Source organism: Symphalangus syndactylus, chromosome 1 (assembly GCF_028878055.3).
Source record: "Symphalangus syndactylus isolate Jambi chromosome 1, NHGRI_mSymSyn1-v2.1_pri, whole genome shotgun sequence".
Taxonomy (NCBI): domain Eukaryota; kingdom Metazoa; phylum Chordata; class Mammalia; order Primates; family Hylobatidae; genus Symphalangus; species Symphalangus syndactylus.
The window spans coordinates 84,000,642-84,020,781 of record NC_072423.2 but is presented as its reverse complement, the minus strand read 5'-3'; the positions used below and the strand labels follow the sequence as shown (position 1 = coordinate 84,020,781).

General features: G+C 36.6%; 1 protein-coding gene and 1 pseudogene across 1 annotated transcript; both read right to left on the bottom strand.

Moving 5' to 3' along the window:
- Positions 1-10,236: 10,236 nt before the first annotated feature.
- On the bottom strand, positions 10,237-15,075 carry LOC129488492 (olfactory receptor 5M1-like). The gene is given in 2 exon segments (XM_055290776.1): positions 10,237-11,201; positions 14,742-15,075. Coding segments are annotated over 2 exon segments (1,299 nt in total).
- A 2,251-nt stretch (positions 15,076-17,326) lies between these two features.
- On the bottom strand, positions 17,327-20,058 carry LOC129488485 (olfactory receptor 5M5-like; annotated as a pseudogene).
- Positions 20,059-20,140: the final 82 nt, after the last annotated feature.

Sequence of the window (20,140 nt, the reverse complement as noted above, 5' to 3'; positions counted from 1 at the left end):
AAGAGGGAATCCTCTGTAACACATTTTATGAGGCCAGCATTATCCTGATACCAAAGCCTGGCAGAGACGTAACCAAAAAAGAGAATTTCAGACCAATATCCTTGATGAACATTGATGCAAAAATCCTCAATAAAAAACGGCAAACCGAATCCAGCAGCACATCACAAAGCTTATACACCATGATCAAGTGGGCTTCATCCCTGGGATGCAAGGCTGGTTCAACATATGCAAATCAATAAATGCAATCCAGCATATAAACAGAACCAAAGACAAAAACCACATGATTATCTCAATAGATGCAGAAAAGGCCTTTGACAAAATTCAACAACCCTTCATGCTAAAAACTCTCAATAAATTAGGTATTGATTGGACATATCTCAAAATAGTAAGAGCTATCTATGACAAACCGACAGCCAATATCATACTGAATGGGCAAAAACTGGAAGCATTCCCTCTGAAAACTGGCACAAGAGAGGGATGCCCTGTCTCACCACTCCTATTCAACATAGTGCTGGAAGTTCTGGCCAGAGCAATCAGGCAGGAGAAGGAAATAAAGGGTATTCAATTACGAAAAGAGGAAGTCAAATTGTCCCTGTTTGCAGATGACATGATTGTATATCTAGAAAACCCCACTGTCTCAGCCCAAAATCTCCTTAAGCTGATTAACAACCTCAGCAAAGTCTCAGGATACAAAATCAATGTACAAAAATCACAAGCATTCTTGTACACCAATCACAGAGAAACAGAGAGCCAAATCATGAGTGAACTCCCATTCACAATTGCTTCAAAGAGAATAAAATACCTAGGAATCCAACTTTCAAGGGATGTGAAGGACCTCTTCAAGGAGAACTACAAACCACTGCTCAATGAAATAAAAGAGGATACAAACAAATGGAAGAACATTCCATGCTCATGGGTTGGAAGAATCAATATCGTGAAAATGGCCATACTGCCCAAGGTAATTTATAGATTCAATGCCATCCCCATCAAGCTACCAATGACTTTCTTCACAGAATTGGAAAAAACTACTTTAAAGTTCATATGGAACCAATAAAGAGCCCGTATCGCCAAGTCAATCCTAAGCCAAATGAACAAAGCTGGAGGTATCACGCTACCTGACTTCAAACTATACTACAAGGCTACAGTAACCAAAACAGCATTGTACTGGTACCACAACAGAGACATAGATCAATGGAACAGAACAGAGCCCTCAGAAATAATGCCACATATCTACAACTATCTGATCTTTGACAAACCTGACAAAAACAAGAAATGGGGAAAGGATTCACTATTTAATAAATGGTGCTGGGAAAACTGGCTAGCCATATGTAGAAAGCTGAAACTGGATCCCTTCCTTACACCTTATACAAAAATTAATTCAAGATGGATTAAAGACTTAAATGTTAGACCTAAAACCATTAAAATCCTACAAGAAAACCTAGACAATACCATTCAGGACATAGGTGTGGGCAAGGACTTCATGTCTAAAACACCAAAAGCAATGGCAACAAAAGCCAAAATCGACAAATCGGATCTCATTAAACTAAAGAGCTTCTGCACAGCAAAAGAAACTACCATTAGAGTGAACAGACAACCTACAGAATGGGAGAAAATTTTTGCAACCTACTCATCTGACAAAGGGCTAATATCCAGAATCTACAATGAACTCAAACAAATTTACAAGAAAAAAACAAATAACCCCATCAAAAATTGGGCCAAGGACAAGAACAGACACGTCTCAAAAGAAGACATTTATGCAGCCAAAAAACTCATGAAGAAATGCTCATCATCACTGGCCATCAGAGAAATGCAAATCAAAACCACAATGAGATACCATCTCACACCAGTTAGAATGGCCATCATTAAAAAGTCAGGAAACAACAGGTGCTGGAGAGGATGTGGAGAAATAGGAACACTTTTACACTGTTGGTGGGACTGTAAACTAGTTCAACCATTTTGGAAGTCAGTGTGGCGATTCCTCAGGGATCTAGAACTAGAAATACCATTTGACCCAGCCATCCCTTTACTGGGTATATGCCCAAAGGACTAGAAATCATGGTGTTATAAGGACACATGCACACGTATGTTTATTGCGGCACTATTCACAATAGCAAAGACTTGGAACCAACCCAAATGTCCAACAACGATAGACTGGATTAAGAGAATGTGGCACATATACACTATGGAATACTATGCAGCCATAAAAGCTGAAGAGTTCGTGTCCTTTTTAGGGACATGGATGAAACTGGAAAACATCATTCTCAGTAAACTATCGCAAGGACAAAAAACCAAACACTGCATGTTCTCACTCATAGGTGGGAATTGAACAATGAGAACTCATGGACACAGGAAGGGGAACGTCACACTCTGGGGACTGTTGTGGGGTGGGGGGAGGTGGGAGGGAGAGCATTAGGAGATACACCTAATGCTAAATGAGGAGTTAATGGGTGCAGGAAATCAACATGGCACATGGATACATATGTAACAAACCTGCACATTGTGCACATGTACCCTAAAACCTAAAGCATAATAAAAAAAAAATGACAAAGTAAAGACTATATGCAGATTTTTAACCGTAGGAGCATTTTTGTCCACCTTGACAAGTGCTTTTGTTTTTGCTTTGCTGGTTTGTGTAAACTGGTAGGTAAATAATTTTCATATTTTTCTCTTTTTTTAGAAAAAAATTATGGTGACCAAATATCTTTAATTATTGCATTACCTAGTTCTCTATGTCAAGACATAATTACATATTACATGTAGTGGTTAAATATGGCTTGCTTTTGAAGAGTAGCTTTGGACTTAACATAGCCAAATATTTAAATAACCTATTTTGGTTGATCTTCTTCTTTAGGAAATACGCATTCAGACTTTAATCCCTTTTCTCCTTCCAAGATCTGGTGCTAGTTGGTGTGAGCCAAAAGTCTACAAGGAGGTGTGCAACACCCTAAAAGAGCTGCTTGAGTTTTCTAATTTATATAAGCAGAATTCTGGAGAACAGATGTAGGAATGGATATTAAGGGTGTGGGATAATGGTGGGAGGAATATAAAGTTGAATCAGGCTGAATGTATTGATATGGGCCCACTAAGCAGAGATTCTGCACACAATGTTACAAATCAGGGAGTTAAAAAATGTTCTAATAGTTTATTAGCTGAAACATGGATCAAAGAATGGCCTACTGTGAGCGACCTTGAAATGCCAGATCTTCCTTTGTTTAATGTAGAGGGAGGAATCCAAAAGCTTAGGGTGATTAGAATTCTAGAGTGGATTAGTCACATTAGACACTTCATCTGGATATAGGTTTACCTATCCCGCACGCAATGCTTCTGCCAAGATTACCATTCGTGGACTCCTAGAATGCCTTATCCACTGTCATGTTATTCCACACACCATTGCCTCTGACCAAGGCACTCATTTAATAGCTAAAGAATAAGACAGTGGGCTCATGCTCATGGGATATACTTGTCTTACCATGTTTCCCATTATCCTAAAGCAGATGGATTGATAGAAAGGCGGAATAGCCTTTTGAAGTAACAGTTACAACAACAACTAGGTGATACTACATTACAGGGGCTGGGCACGGTGGCTCATGCCTGTAATCCCAGCACTTCGGGAGGCCGAAGTGGGTGGATCACTTGAGGTCAGGAGTTCGAGACCAGCCTAGCCAACATGGTGAAACCTCATCAATACTAAAAATACAAAAATTAGCCGGCCATGGTGGCACATGCCTGTAATCTCAGCTATTCGGGAGGCTGAGACAAGAGAATCACATGAACCTAGGAGGCAGAGGTTGCAGTGAGCCGAGATCGTGCCACTGCACTATAGGCCTCTGGGAGACACACAGCAGGATTTCATTTCACAAAAACAAAAACAAAACAAACAAACAAAAAAATTCAGGGCTGGGGCAAATTTCTCCAGAAGTCGTTGTATGCTCTGAGTAGGCATCCAATATGTGGTACTGTTTCTCCCATAGCCAGGATCCAAGAATGCAGGAATCAAGGGGTGGAAGTGGAAGTGGCGCCATTTACCATCACCTCTACTGACCCACTAGCAAAATTTTCCTTCCTGTTTCTGTGACATTATGTTCTGCGGGCCTAGAGGTCTTCATTCCAGAGGAAGGAACTTTGCCACCAGAAGACAGAAAGATGATTCCATCAAACTGGAAGATAAGATTGCCACCTGGCCACTTTGAGCTCCTCCTGCCTCTAAGTCAACAGGCTAAGAAGGGAGGTACAGTGTTGGCTGGGGTGACTGACCCAGACTATCAAGATCTATGAAATCAAACTACTACTCCACAATGGGTTAAGGAAGAGTATTTGTGGAATACAGGAGATCCCATAGGATGTCACGGTATTACCATGCCCTGTGATTAAGGTCAATGAGAAACTACAACAACCCAATCCAGGCAAAACTACAAATGGCCCAGACCCATCAGGAATGAAGATTTGTGTCACTCCACCAGGTAAAAAACCATGTCCTGCTAAGGTGCTTGCTGAAGGTAAAGGGAATACAGAATGGGTTGTAGAAGGAGGTAGTTATGAACTGACCATAAAGGGTCAAGCTCTGCCAATTCCTCCATCATTCCCCACAAGATTAGACAGAACTAGGCCTCTTGGGAAGTGCCCTGGAACATAGGGAAGCTGGAGGTCTGCCGTGGGCTCTCTTTTCTCCAGTGGAGAACACAGGCCCAAGAAATCCCTTTCAGTGTGACACTGTGTTTGGCCAGGAAAGAAGCAACACAGTCAAAGTGAAACTGCTCCTCTTACACTTCTAATATGACATTTCCCAGTTTCTATGCTCCAAGAGTGTGCCCCACCTCACCCTTGGGTTATGGAATTTTCACCTAGGCATTCTTATCTGTGAGAAGATGCTAACTGGTCATTCTGTGCTGGAAACCAGAACTGAGCACCTCTCCTTCTGCCATCACAATCTATAACAACTTTCTAACTCCTTGCTTTTTCCCACTTTTATTTTTAAATTCTACTATAATAAATATGTATCCTATAATGATATATCCTGAGATCTGAATTAAACTGAGCATATGAAGTTTTTGTTAGCTTATTTTCTCACATGTAATAGCAACGATTTCTTATCACGGAAAATTTGGACATAGCTATTAATAAGTTTTGTTTCTCTTTATCCCTGATATTTTACAAGATATCTGTATGTAGCATTGGATATGTCTTTGCACATAATATATTACACAAAATGATGTACCTTTTTCTAACTAGGAACATCCTCACTTTAATGGCTGTATAACACTCTAAGAAAAAAAAAATTCACCTGAACTTTACACTTTCCTTCATGATGAAGGCTGATGGCATTCTAGTTATTTAGAAACACCTTCTACCCCATCTGGTAGATGCCCATGCTTTACCAATTATCTAATGCAGGCAGTCCTCACTTTGAAATTTTGTAATATCTAAGTAAGAACCATAGAAAACAAGACACATTTCCCATATAGAAAGTTTCTGTTACATGGTACGATGCTAAGTGGGAGCTACTTGTATTTCAAACATCATTTGTTTCCTTTTTCTTGATTATAAAATGAACAACACCATGAAACTCTTCACACAAGTTTCTAATTATGCCTTCAGTAGATTCTTAAATTTGGAATAGCTGAATAAAATTGTAGAAACATTTGACTCCTTAAAATATTAATAATATTGTATTTATTTCTAGAAAAATTTCATACCATTAATCAACCAATGTATGAAAGTGCTAGACTTTTTCAGCTATCTTAAATATAGACACACAAATAGTATTGTATTTTGTGGTTTTAGTTGCCACTATTTTCCGCGTTAATTTTAGCATTTTGTATTTTAATCAATTTTCTACGTATAGTCTTCAACGTTTATTTATATGGTCATGTTTTAGTGCTTCAACTGATTTATATTAACGTAACATATTTCAATAATTGTGCCACTTTGTCTTATTTGTGGCAAATACATTGCTGGACTGTAGGGTGGCTCTTATTTTTAAATAGTTTTATTGTCAAATTAAAGCAACTATATTACTGTGAAGTATTCCCATTCTTAGGAAGCACAGAGTAATTTTTCTCTGATTATTTAAATGTTTAATGTTTATTTTAATTCTAATTAATAGGGTTTTTTTCAGTGTTTGAAAGGATTCATAGCAGAAGAATATATGTGGGCATGTCAACTCTTTTGGGTGGAGTTGCTGGCAAAAAGTCAGCCTAGTTAGAGAAAAGAATATGTATTTAGAGATATTTGTTGAAAAAAATGTTTTATTATGAGCACTGGTATGGTATAAAAATAAATGTTTGTATAAAGGTGTTAATGAATCGATAGAATTAATATACCAAGGTTAAGTGTTTTCTCCTTACTCACAGGCCACCAACGTTTTCCTGCCTTTCTGGAAAACAAACATAACCATAAGCAGTTTTCCTATGGCCTCCATAGAGAGGAAAATAGTTTTCATTGTTTTTCAAATAATTTACAATGTATAAGAATTTCATGTATAGCCACATTGAGATATATATTTTCATATATAAAGTATGCATATAGTTTCTAAATTGAACAATAGTATGCATAATTTATGGGTTAAAAAATTGGATATCTAAAAGCAATCATCAGATGAGGGGAATGCAGTCTCGTAAGAGAAAATTGAAGATAAAAATTTTCCACCAGAAATTAAAACATATTTTACATGTACACTAATCATATGAATTTAGTTTAAAATATATGTATATTGTGGCCAAAGATAAAGAGGAAATAGGCAGAAATAGATTCACTTATGGTATAATAAAGGTGACATCACAAATCAGTTGAAGAGCAAAGCATTGCTTAATAAATAGTGGGAGGAAATTGGTTAAAAATTAGAGGGAAAAAATAATTTATAACATTACAACACAGTACAAAAATATATCTAAAATAATTCATGATATCACTATCAAATATTGCAATGAATATAAGTGCTTCTTTATTCAATTTTAGAATGAGGAAAAGTTACATAACAGCAACAAACAAAAGGTAACATTTTTCCAAATAGAAATACAAATATTATTCATGCAAATAATTATCAGCAATAACATGAAGAGAAATTAACAACCTTATGTGTAGCCTTTATTTGTTCAATATATGCTTCAATTTTTATTCTGTGCTTATTAGAACTGAATTATTTTCTAAGACTTCCCTTGAGACATCAAACAAGCAAATAACCATAAACAAGAGCTCCTACTACTGATAGAGTTATAGTGAAATGATTATTCTCAAATATTACTAGTACAGGTTTAAGTTGCTAGAAGCTTTCTGGAGGAAAATTTATCCATAGAAAAATTTAGCAGGAATTTCAAAAGCGTTCAAAACATTTAATTCAGCAATTCCACTTCCGGGAACATACACAAAAGGAACAATTAGAGATGCACAGATACATCAGTCCTAAAAATACTAAGATACATTGATACGATGGAATCATGGTTTGCAAGATAATCAAATGGAATAAAACACAAGTGAATGCTAAGTTCAGCTCTCTTCAGGTAGGTGATTATAAGTAAATGTTACTTCTATGTCTTATGTATGTCAATACGGTTCAGTCAGTTTTCTACAATTGATACGTATTATTATTGTGTTAAGGTCATATGATCTAACTATTATATGACCTTCAACATGATGTTCATCAGAAATATTTAATCTATATAAAGGTGCATACATTATATCAAGTGAAAATCAGTGTTCGAATTTGTATATGACAAATGATTTCACATTTGCTTGATGCATTTTAGTAACATGTAGGCATATAAACTTATTGAGAAGAAATGTAACAAAATATAAAGAAAATGTATCTCTTGTCACAGGACAGATCCCTCATAAATTTTACTCCCTCGTATTTGTCTGTACTTGGCAATTAATTAATATGAATATGTATGCCTTTGTAACTGGAAAAATATATTAATAAAATGCAGCCTAAATAGCATATATGTCTTCTGTATATCAAAATTTTCTCCCTTCACATGGACATTAAGACAATTTTAATTATAATGCCTATAAATTATGTTAACCGGAATTTTCAAGGGAAATTCCCATTAGCTATTCTTAGGATACATATAATTATCATAACCACTATTTCATCTATAGCAATAATCTTATCAATTCATAATCTCCAACATTCCACCAAGCATTTGCAGTATGTTAAGAACTTCTTTAATAACAACTACAGTATGAATGAGAAAGAGAGAGAATTTGAAACCAAGAAAACTGCTTTTGTCCTACTGAGTGGCCAAATGACTTTGGACAAGAAATTTAATCTCTCCGTGCCTCAGGCTCCAATGTTGTAAATGGAGATAATAATTCTCCCACTATTTCACATATGAAGATTAAAATTAGCACTACGCTGTGATTGCAACTATTATAATTATTTTTATTCATGTCAATTTATGTTCTATCCTATCTCCAAAGAATTTCTGAGGTGACTTTTACCCAAAGACATGCAGAAGCAAAAAATTAAATCACAAGTAGAAATAAATAACATGTTTTATTAAAAATCAATTAGAAACAGGTCAGTCATTTGGACTAAAAGGGTGTCAAAGTTTAAAAATGGTTGCTGCAAGCCAGAGCAATTCTCATAACTAGAAAATAAACGGAATCACACAGCTATTTAGGCCAAATATAGAGGTTTTTTTTGCACTCATTCTAAAATCCAATTTTCAAATAGGTTTATAAATCTGGATATCAGACCATTCTGCTTACCAGAAATGAAATACAATGCTTTGCCTAACAGACAGAAATTTCTCATAAGATAAAGAAATACTCCACAGATGAAATGATGCTGGCTCTCAAAAAGGAAGTGAGGATGCTGTGTCACTCAATTCCCAGCTTTTCTGCTTCATTGTTGTCTCTGAAGATCACCTTCCTCTGTTATCCCACCATCATTGCCAAAACCAAGCAAATACAAAAACAAATAGTGCTAAAATGTAAATATTAAATTCTTGTCACCAAAATTTGCCTTCCTTCTTTTTCAGATACTGTTTCTGAAAAAGAATTCGGCTAGAACCAGACTTAATCAAGTGAGACTCAAGAATATACCCCAATTTTACAAAAACTGCAAGTCATCTGCTTAAAATTCTGGAAGACCATTTGAACACTTTATAGTAGATATAGTAGTTGATATCATACATTTTCTGTAGCATATTCTGTATGGTGTTAGTTAATATCGGAGTGCAAAATATTAAAATGCCAAACATATGAGGTAATTTATTAGGGCTAAATACATATGTATCAATATGCAGTCATCTGGTTGACTAATAATGCATGGACTAATGTGTCTCCTTAGGTAGCCTCTCTGAGATTGATTTTCTCTATAGCAACTTCAAAAACTACTAGAACACCCTTATTTTAAAAATAATGGGCCACAGAAAGCTTTATGAAGCAAAATAAACCCTGGGTATTTCCTCCAGAAAGATATATACACCCCTATTTAGTTGTATACTGTTTCAAGACATTTATGGGTATGCAGAGGGCAGTTAATAGGCCCTATTGACTCCTACTAAATTAGTCCTAAGTCAGAGGTATGGCACTGGAAAACATAACTGGAATGCAATTAAAGTAGTTTGATGATAGAATTGGATCCATACACTTGGAAACTCATAAAAAGGTGTTGAAAGTTGATTTTCAGAATCAAGGACGATAACCAGTATTACCACATGAACAAAAGAGAAGCTTCTCAAGATATTTACGAGATGAGTTTGGGGAACACTTACAGCAAATTTAACATATCAGTGACCCATATATTTACATTTTTTGCACATTGATTACAATAAGTACAAAGGTGGCCGAGCTATTGTTCAAGACACCATATTGAAGTAGAAATAACTTCATTTTTAAAAAAGTGTAAAATTATCCACCCTATCTTGAACCTCACTATGGCTCTGTGGACCATCATATTCAAAGGAGACAAATTTTCAGAATTTCTCTCAGGCTAAGTTAGTTAAAAATTTACACCCCCCCCAAGTAAGTAAACATAGTATTTTCATATAGAATTATTAGATACCAAACAATTTATTTTCATAGAATCTCTGACAAATAAAACATTTTAAATTTCTCAACTTTAAGGCTTTTGTTTCTAAGAAATCAATCTTCAAGGTTTGCATTTGGTTAAGAAAGTAAAACGGTTACTGACAGTCCATGATGTGAAATAAATCATGACTACACTAGGTTTTTCCATTTCAAAAGCCAGTTTGTTACTCCACGAGCAATTCATGACTGCAAATAAACACAGACCTACACTGCAATTTTACGAAAGGATTTTCCCCTAATCATTTGTTGCATGGCAAGGATTATATCTTTGTTCCTTAGGCTATAGATCAATGGGTTCAGCATTGGGCTCAAAAAAGTATAAAAGACTGCAGTTATTTTGGACTCCTCTACAGACTTCTCTGATGGAGGCCTTGTGTACATGCAGAAGAGGGTTCCATAAAACAAAGTGACTATTGTCAGGTGGGAAGCACATGTAGAAAAGGCTTTGTGCCTGCCTTTAGCAGAACGGATCCTCAAGATCGCTGCAAGAATGAAAAGATAGGACAGAAGAATGAAGAAGAGAGAGCTGGAGAGATTAAAGCCTGCAACTACAAACATTGCCATCTTTTTGACACGGGTGTCAGAGCAGGCCAGCATGATAAGAGGAGGATCAGCGCAGTAGAAATGATTGATTTCAAGGGAGCCACAGAAGGATAAGTGAAAGGTTAGCAGTGACTGAGATAACCCACTAAGAAACCCATACATGTAAGGGACAGTGACCAGACAGATACAGATGTTCTTGGACATCCTGGAACTGTAATGTAAAGGGCTGCAAATGGCTACATAGCGATCCAATGCCATTGAAGAAAGGATATAAAACTCAGTGATCACCAGGGCGATGAAGAGAAGACACTGTGTGAAGCATCCAGCATAGGAGATGGTCTTCTATTCTGAGAGGAAATTGTGCAGCATATTTGCAGTAATATTGGAAGAATAGCAAATGTCTACAAAGGAGAGGTGGCCAAGGAAGAAATACATGCGTGTTTGCAGGTGAGAATTGGTCCTGATCAGCAGGATCATGCACAGATTGCCTGCCAGTGTGATTAGGTAGATTGCCAGGAATACCCCAAACAGTATCTTCTCTAGCACTGGGTCGTCTGTCAGTCCCAAGAGAATGAATTCTGTCACTACGGTGTGGTTTGTGGAGAACGTCTTCTTATCTCTTGAAACTGAAAGTGACAAAGAATGTGAGGATTTCTTTCTGATTCAGATTTGGCATTTGTTTCATCCATTTATCATTCACTCATTCATCTCTTCATCTAGGTGACAATTACTTCTCTTGTTTCAATAATCACATCAGAAATTTTACATAACATTTTCACCCTATATGTCTTTTTTAATCTGTATCTTTCTATACATCAAACCCACATACTTACACAAACACATGTATTCTCTATTTCGCTCTGCCATACATACGTACATACATAAGTTTATTCATTCATACATTTATACCTGTCTTCTTGGTGTACTTCACATTTGGTGATTTTATTCAAACTTTGTGAGGAAACAAAAAATCCAAAGGAATGAAAATGAAATACAAAAACCCTAGGTTATTTGCATCATTCAAATGGATAAATAAAGGAAGTCTGATTATTATCCCTCTAGCTCCGATATGGTATTGTTTCAGATACAAAATGAAGAGAGAAAAGCAAAGCATTTTCAATTAAGACCCATAGCTCTGTGCCTTACCTTTATTCAGGAACCATTAAATTAGAGAAATTAATTGCTATCTGATATATGGCTAAGAGGGTACAAAATGAAGACTTGTTTTTTCCACTTTGTAATGTCACTGCCTGTTTACTCATGTATGCTGTATAGCTTCACTTCTTTCTGTTCCAATTCCTGTGGTTACTACAGTAAACAAGTCTCCCAGCTCAGGAGCACACGTTATAACAGAGGGAGCAGAGATTAAACACACAGAAAAAGATACACATAATTTCAGGAAAAACCATTTTTCTATGAAGAAAACATGAATGTAGGATGCTTTTAGATGACCATTCAAAGATCTTTCTAGGAATACAGCATTTAAACAGTAGATATACGATTCTACTATTTGGGGAAAGTGTGGATTTTTTTTTTGGTTCCCATTTTTGTGCCACTAACCCACTCATGATAATATTGTTTAGGTATGCACAGATAATTTTTAAAAGTTTCCAACCCAAGCCACCCTCAGTTCTCTTTGAAAGTAACATAAGACTGTAAAAATTTCTACTCCAAAAATTGCACCTTAAAGCCATAGTTTATTTAGTTCTCACGTATACATCAAAAGAGCTTACATATAATTGTAGAGCATCAATGCAATACTAACATATGGATAGAAAAGTCTAGTGAAATTGGAGAAAGTATTTGTTTTCCCCATTGATGGAATACTTATCTCTACACACACACACACACAAATTGTATTTTTAGTGAACAAATGTAGAAAATGACCTACCTGTTAATGTTAACAGACCATATCTTGTGAAAACAAGGTAGCAAGATTTACAATATATTTATTAGGTATCTTCCCTAGAGTATTTTTAAACTAATTCTGAAGAGCCAGTTAAAATATGCTTTGTTCCTCAAGAGCATAACCTTAATTTGATGCTTCCTGGAACTAGACTCTCCTGTGAGGATAAAATTCCTATGTTACATTTATGCAGAATTTCGGTACAAGTGTGCATGAGATCCTTAGAACAAACAGAGAAATTAGCCATCCCTTTCAATAACATGGAAGAGGAAAACATGGGTAGATAACTTCTGCCTTTTTAGTATAATGAAAACAAGGAATTCTCATCAGAACTCTTCAGCTTTTGCCTATAAACACTGCAGTGAGGTCAGCTAATGAGAGTGAGGGGTAGGAAGTTGTGGCTGGTGAGACATTTGAGAATAGGAAAGATATGAAAGACTGTGAGAGTGGAAGAGTGGCATAATCAATAGAAGGAGGCAGAAGTATTGGTCAGGGCCCAGGATCCTTTGGAGGATGGGCTTTATGGATTTATGTTGGAACTAGTCTGCCATATCGAGGTTAATATTAATGTGCTAAGAGTCAAAGGTCTCAGAACCTATTTATAAAATTGATGATGCATAAAATTGTTGATTAACAAAGGGAATTGCAAATAGAATAAGAATATTTGAAAATTGTGTAGCGCTGTATTTGTTGGAGGACAAAGGGACCTACAGATGCGTTCATTAGTCTGTATCTTCCAGTGCGCATACAATTCTAGGTTAGTACAAATGGATCAAAGGGCACTCTGACCAAGACAGGAGAAACATCCCTAATTTTCTTAGAGTTGGGGGTGGTGGGTTATACTCTGAGAAATCATTTAATAAAATATAGCTATATATCAAAATCAAAATGTAGATTTGTTACATCCCATGAAATTTGAGAATATAGGGCATTCCTCTATGTTTATTTCAAATTGATGTGTAAAGTCTTCTCTATCTCAATTATTCTGTTTTGTTTTGGTTCCTTGCATTACTAAAATTGTAAAATGCAATAATATTGCTGAAATATTTTGGAGGCCGGGCGTGGTGGCTCTTGCCTGTAATCCCAGCACTTTGGGAGGCCAAGACCGCAGATCACCTGAGGTCAAGAGTTTGAGACCAGCCTGGCCAACATGGCGAAATCCCGTCTCTACTAAAAATATAAAACAGCCAGGTTTGGTGGTGCGTGCCTGTAATCCCAGTTACTCAGGAGGCTGAGGCAAGGAGAATTGCTTGAACCCAGGAGGCAGAGGTTGCAAGGAGCCAAGATTATGCCACTGCACCTCAGTGTGGGTGACAGAGTGAGACTTAATCTCAAAAATTTTAAGATGGAATATAAGGTATAAGATTATAAAACTGGTGTCCTTCATTTCCTCCTCCCTTAATGTAGAGGTACCTTGTTTTGCATAACAATGTTGAAGATTTGGAGAATTTTTAAGTAGACTGCTTTCACTTTGAAGAAAAAATGCCCTAATGTATGTGTGTATGTATGTATGTATTTTCTTTTATATGTTGGTATACAATGGCCATGTAATAAAACATAAGATTTACAAAGTGAATTTTCTGACAAAAGTAAAACTAGCCCTATAATAACTTAATGGTTAGATGAAAAGTAATGAATGGGCTATTTTCATTTAGAAAGAGCAAAGTATTTATAATTTTAAGTATGGAATCACATGATCAGATGTCCACACCAAAGAAGATAATGTTAATTTATTTATACAGCAATTAATAGAAAATATAGAATTTAGCTATGTGTATGATACTTACTCAAAGAAGAATTTTACACATACTCATATTATTTTTCATAGAAAATCTCCAGAGGGCTCTGTTTATATTACTCAAAGACATTAATTCCTTAGTTCATGTCATTTTTCTTCCACTGCAATAACTAGCATGTGTGTCTGCTAGAGGGACAGCTAATGGATTTAGCTACACAAATGACACAATGGTCAGGTAGTTGAGTACATCCTACTAGCCCTTTAGATTTTTACTTGTTTGTGATTATTCAATTTACTATTTTTATTCAAAAGTTATAGCATGCTGTTATTATCAAAATCCTAGCTAAGAAGTGTTCTATAATGGTGTCATGCTCACTAGACACTACATCACTGATGTTGTATTATTATTTGTATAAATAGTACTATAACCATAATAAATTCTACCCATTTACTATTGTTTTGAAGCCAAATGCTCTTAATTATGTTTAATATTTAACTGATACTATGTAAAATGCATCAAACTGTCTACAATCAGGTAGGCAATATAATCCTGAAAAAGAATGCATGAAATCCATAGTTCATTAAGCAGGATGCAGTACATTAAGAGAAAACAGTCTCCTTGGGACAGATTTCTTTTTTTAACTTTAATTTTAGGTTCAGAGGTCCATGTGCAGCTTTTCATAAAGGTAAATTCCGTGTCACAGGGTTTTGGTGTACACGTTATTTCATCACTCAGTTGATAAGCATAGTGCCCGATAGGCAGAGTTTCAATCCTTACCCTCCTCCCACACTTCACCCTCCAAGTAGGTCCTGGTGCCTGTTGTTCCCTTTTTTGTGTCCATGTAAACTTCCACATGTAAGTGAGAACTTGCAGTATTTGGTTTCCTGTTCCTGCATTGGTTTGCTTTGGATATTGTCCTCCAGCTTCATCCGTGTTGCTACAAAAGACATAATCTCATTCTTTTTTTTACAGCTGCATAGCATTCCATAACGTATATGTACCACATTTTTTTTGTATGCAATCTACTGTTGAAGGGCATTTAGGTTGATTCCATGTCTTTGCTATTGTGAATACTGTTGTGATGAACATACACATGTATGTGTCTTTATGGTAGAATGATTTATATTCCTTTGTGTATATACCCAGTAACGGGATTGCTGGGTCAAAAGGTAGTTCTGTTTTAAGTATATGCCAATATCCCAAAATTCACACCATCCTACTGGAGAGCCATCTATCCCTGAATCACAAATGTGTCTAAATGCTGCTGCAGTGATTCATCTGCCTAAGCATGTGTTGCTGTGAAGGATAAAAAACTAACACATCTAATGATTCCGGAGAAATAGAGGCCCATACGAAGCTTCATGAAAACCTTAAGACTACAAATACCCAAATTACAGTGTAGTCCCACATGTGACACTTCCCATGTTCCCCCAATGGGAAGATAAAAATCAATATATTAAGACACACTTGAAAGTATCTGCTTCAATGGCAATGAAAGAATGGAGAAGTGAGGTTACATATTGATGTGAATGCCTCCAGGTAATGCAAACAAAGAACTTTATAAAGCCTACTAACGGAAATTTGGCATTGCTTCAAAAGCTTTATGAAAGAAGCCTTCATTGGCTCAAAATATAATTCTAAGACTGTATCTTAAAGTAGTATTCTGAGATACACTTCAACTGAAGGGGTGGCCTGCCCCTCCACACCTGTGAGTATATCTTGTCAGGTGGGACGAGAGACTGAGAAAAGAAATAAGACACAGAGACAAAGTATGGAGAAAGAACAGTGGGCCCAGGGGACTGGCGCTCAGCATATGGAGGACGCACACTGGCACCAGTCTCTGAGTTCCCTCAGTTTTTATTGATTACTATTTTCACTATCTCAGCAAGAGGAATGTGGTAGGACAACAGGGTGATAATAGGGAGAAGGTCAGCAAGAAAACGTGAGCAAAGGAATCTGTGTCACAAATAAGTTCAAGGGGAGGTACTATGCTTGGATGTGCACGTAAGCCAGATTTTTGCTTCTCTCCACCCAAACATCTCAGTGGAGTAATGAATAACAAAGCAGCATTGCTGCCAATATGTCTCGCCTCCCACCACAGGGCAGTTTTTCTCCTGTCTCAGAATAGAAGAAGGTGCAATCGGGTTTTATACCGAGACATTCAGTTCCCAGGGGCATGCAGGAGACAGTGGCCTTCCTCTTATCTCAGCTACAAGAGGCCTTCCTCTTTTACTAATCCTCCTCAGCACAGACCCTTCACGGGTGTCAGGGTGGGGGAGGGTCAGGTCTTTCCCATCCCACAAGGCCATATTTCAGACTATCACATGGGGAGAAACCTTGGGCAATACCCGGCTTTCCAGGGCAGAGGTCCCTGTGGCTTTCCGCAGTGCATTGTGCCCCTGGTTTATGGAGATTGGAGAATGGCGATGACTTTTACCAAGCATACTGCCTGTAAACATTTTGTTAACAAGGCACATCCTGCACAGCCCTAGATCCCTTAAACCTTGATTCCAAACAACACGTTCTTATAAGCTCAAAGTTGGGGCAAAGTTACAGATTAACAGCATCTCAGGACAAAACAACTGTCCAGGGTACAAGTCAAAATGAAGTTTCTTATGTCTTCCTTTTCTACATAGACCCAGTAACAGTCTGTCTCTCTTTCTTTTCCCTACGTCAATGCTCTTTATTGTCACATTATCTGTATAAAAGAAAGGAGAAAACCTCATATGCTATGTTTGAAAGGTGTCTAGAAAATAGTTTGGAAGTTATTAAGTACTATAAAAATGTAATGAACTGTCATTTCCATAGCATTCTGTCTTTTATCATTTGCTACCAGTATGAGCACTAAAGAAGGAATCACTGTTCTTTATTGACTTTTACAAGCCATAACAGTCTTCTATTTAAATTTCCATGATTTCTTCTTAAATTCACTGAGATGGCACTGTCAACTCTAGCTAATAATTTGGCATACACTTTCAATTCCCATATGCAAATTATAAAAGACAAAAAACACTCAATGACAGAAAGTGATTTGTTAATTTATAATGCTCATTAATTGGTAAGATAATAATAATGTATTACATAACCTGTAACTAAAATATCTACCTTACTTAGCAAACAGTTTCTTTTGGATAACCTCCCTTATTGTTCTTTAACATCTTTATTCCTCAGACTGTAGATCAATGAATTTAACGTAGGACTCATAAAGATATAAAAAACAGCTACAATTTTCCCCTGTTCTACAGATGCCTCAGAATGGGGCCTCAGGCACATGCAAAACAGTGTTCCATAAAAGACAGTGATGGCAGTCACATGGGACCCGCAGGTGGAGAAGGCATTGCGCCTTCCTTCAGCAGTGCAGATACGCAGAATGTCTGTGAAGATGAAAGTATAGGAAATAAAGATGATAGTGAGAGGCAGATGGGGTTGGAACCAGCCACCACGAACATGGCAGTTTCTTTGACATAAGTATCCAAACAGGCGAGGACTAAGAGGGGTGGGTCTGCACAATAAAGGTGGTTAATCTCCAATTTTGCATCAGATTCAGCCCTGGGAGGTGCTTCACACTGAGAAAATAATCATGACTGTATATGCCATGATAAGAATATGGAAACTTGGAACAACAGGTTCCTTTCTCCCATTGTATACACTTTCTGGGTCATATTCTCTCCATTAATATGAACTTCTCCCTTCCTCTCCATCCCTCCATTCAAAAATTTATAGTGGAATTAAATGTGCATATAATGCATTTTCTCCAAAAAAAAAAAAAAGTGGTTGATCTCATTTGGTTCATAGAACAGACAAAGCATCAGGATGACCTGTACCAGAGCATTTGCAGAGCCATAAATACAGGGAGCAGCAGTGAGACAGAGGCAGACACACCTGGACATTTTGCTTCCATATAACAAAGGCTTGCAGATGGCCATGTAGTGGTCATACACCATCACTGTGAGCATATGATAATCTGTGATCACCAGTGCAATGAAGAGGTGAAATTGGATAAAGCAACCAATACCAATAAAGGAAACGGTTTTTCTCTTGGAAAAGAAAATTAACCAGCATCTGAGGAGTGACATTGGTGGCATAATAGAGATCTACAAAGGAGAGATGACTGAAGAACAAGCACATTGGAGTGTGTAGTGTTGAATCACTTCTGATTAAGAAGCTCATGCTCACACACATGGACACAAGGAGGGGAACATCACACGCCAGGACCTGTCAGGGGGTGGGGGGGTGGGGGGGTGGGTGGCTGGGGGAGGGATAGTATTAGCAGAAATACCTAATGTAGATGACAGGTTAATGGGTGCAGCAAACCACCATGGCACGTGTATACCTATGTAACGAACCTGCGTGTTCTGCAAATGTATCCCAGAACTTAAAGTATAAATAAATAAATAAATAAATAAATAAATAAATAAATAAATAAAAATAAAAAGGTGCTCAACACACTAATCATCAGGAAAATGCATATGAAACAAAAGCATGATATCACATTTGTTATGATGGCTGTTATTTTATTTTAAAAAAATCCAAAAGACAACAAATATTGGTGACATATGAAGAAATTGGAACCCTTGTACAACATTGGTGGGAATATAAAATTGTGCAGCCACTATAAAAAACAGTATGATGAGCCTTCAAATAATTAAAAATGGAATTATCATATAAACCAGCAATCTCACTTCTGGGCATATATCCAAAAGAATTTAAATCAAGATCTTGAAGAGACATAGGTACTCTTGTGTTCATTGCACCATTATTCACAATAGTCCAGATATAGAAACAACCTAAATGTCCATTGAAAGATGAAGAAAATGTAGTATATACATATAATGGAATATTATTCATCATTAACAAAAAGAAGAAATCCTGTCATATGATGAACCTGGAGGACATTATGTTAAGTGAAATAAGCCAGGCACAGAAGGACAAATACTGCATGATTAGATTTATATGAGGAATCTAAAATAGTCAAACTCATAGAAGCAGAGAATAGAAGGTGGTTGCAGCTGCTGGAGGAGAGGGAGAAATGGGGTGTTGCTCTTTGGCAGGTATAAAGTTATAGTTTTGCAGGAATAAATTCTAGAGATATGCTGTATATCATTGTGCCCATAGGTAACAATAGCTATATTGTTAACAGTTAAAAATATTGTGCACTTAAAAAAAAAAGAAGATCATGCTCACATTGTGATTACTGTGATAAGGTAGATGACTAAGAATACCACAAAAAGAAGGGGCTTAAGCTCATCTCAATTTAAAGAAAAGGAAATTAAAATGCATTTAGGTTTGTCATTTATGCATTAACCCAGTGGTGTCACCTGATATTTCTTCCTCTTCTCTCAAATTTCTAAATATGTGTGTCATTAAGAAATAGCCTAGTAAGCATGAGACTGATGTTTTTACATCTAAAATAATGCAGAATTTCTTACATACAAAGGCAGTTATATTTAAAATGGTTTTCTGTGGTTCTTTTCTGCAAGGCTTTTGATAAAGAACCTTATCTTTTATCATTTTGCAAGTCTTTATTATATGTGTTCAATTAGACTTTTCTTGAACCCATGATTGTAAACATTGCTTTTCTTTGAAATTGTAATTCTTTGTTTAACAACACACCTTTGAGTGTGGCATGTAATGTATCAGCCTTGAAACTCATCTATTTTTATCACAACTGAATGTGCTTAGGAAAGTGGAACTGCTCCATGGTACATATCTGTATAGAACTAGGATCTCTTTGCCTACCTGTCCAACTCTGGAGCCCAGGCTGTTGCTTTCCAGTCTGGTGTTAAATCCTCCATAGTCTGGTGAATGTAAATGTATTTTCCCTTTTCCCCTTCCCATTGCAATCTGCTTATTATATCAATCTGCTTATTATATAATTTGCTTATTATTATATAATTTGCTTACTATATCTGCATTGCCA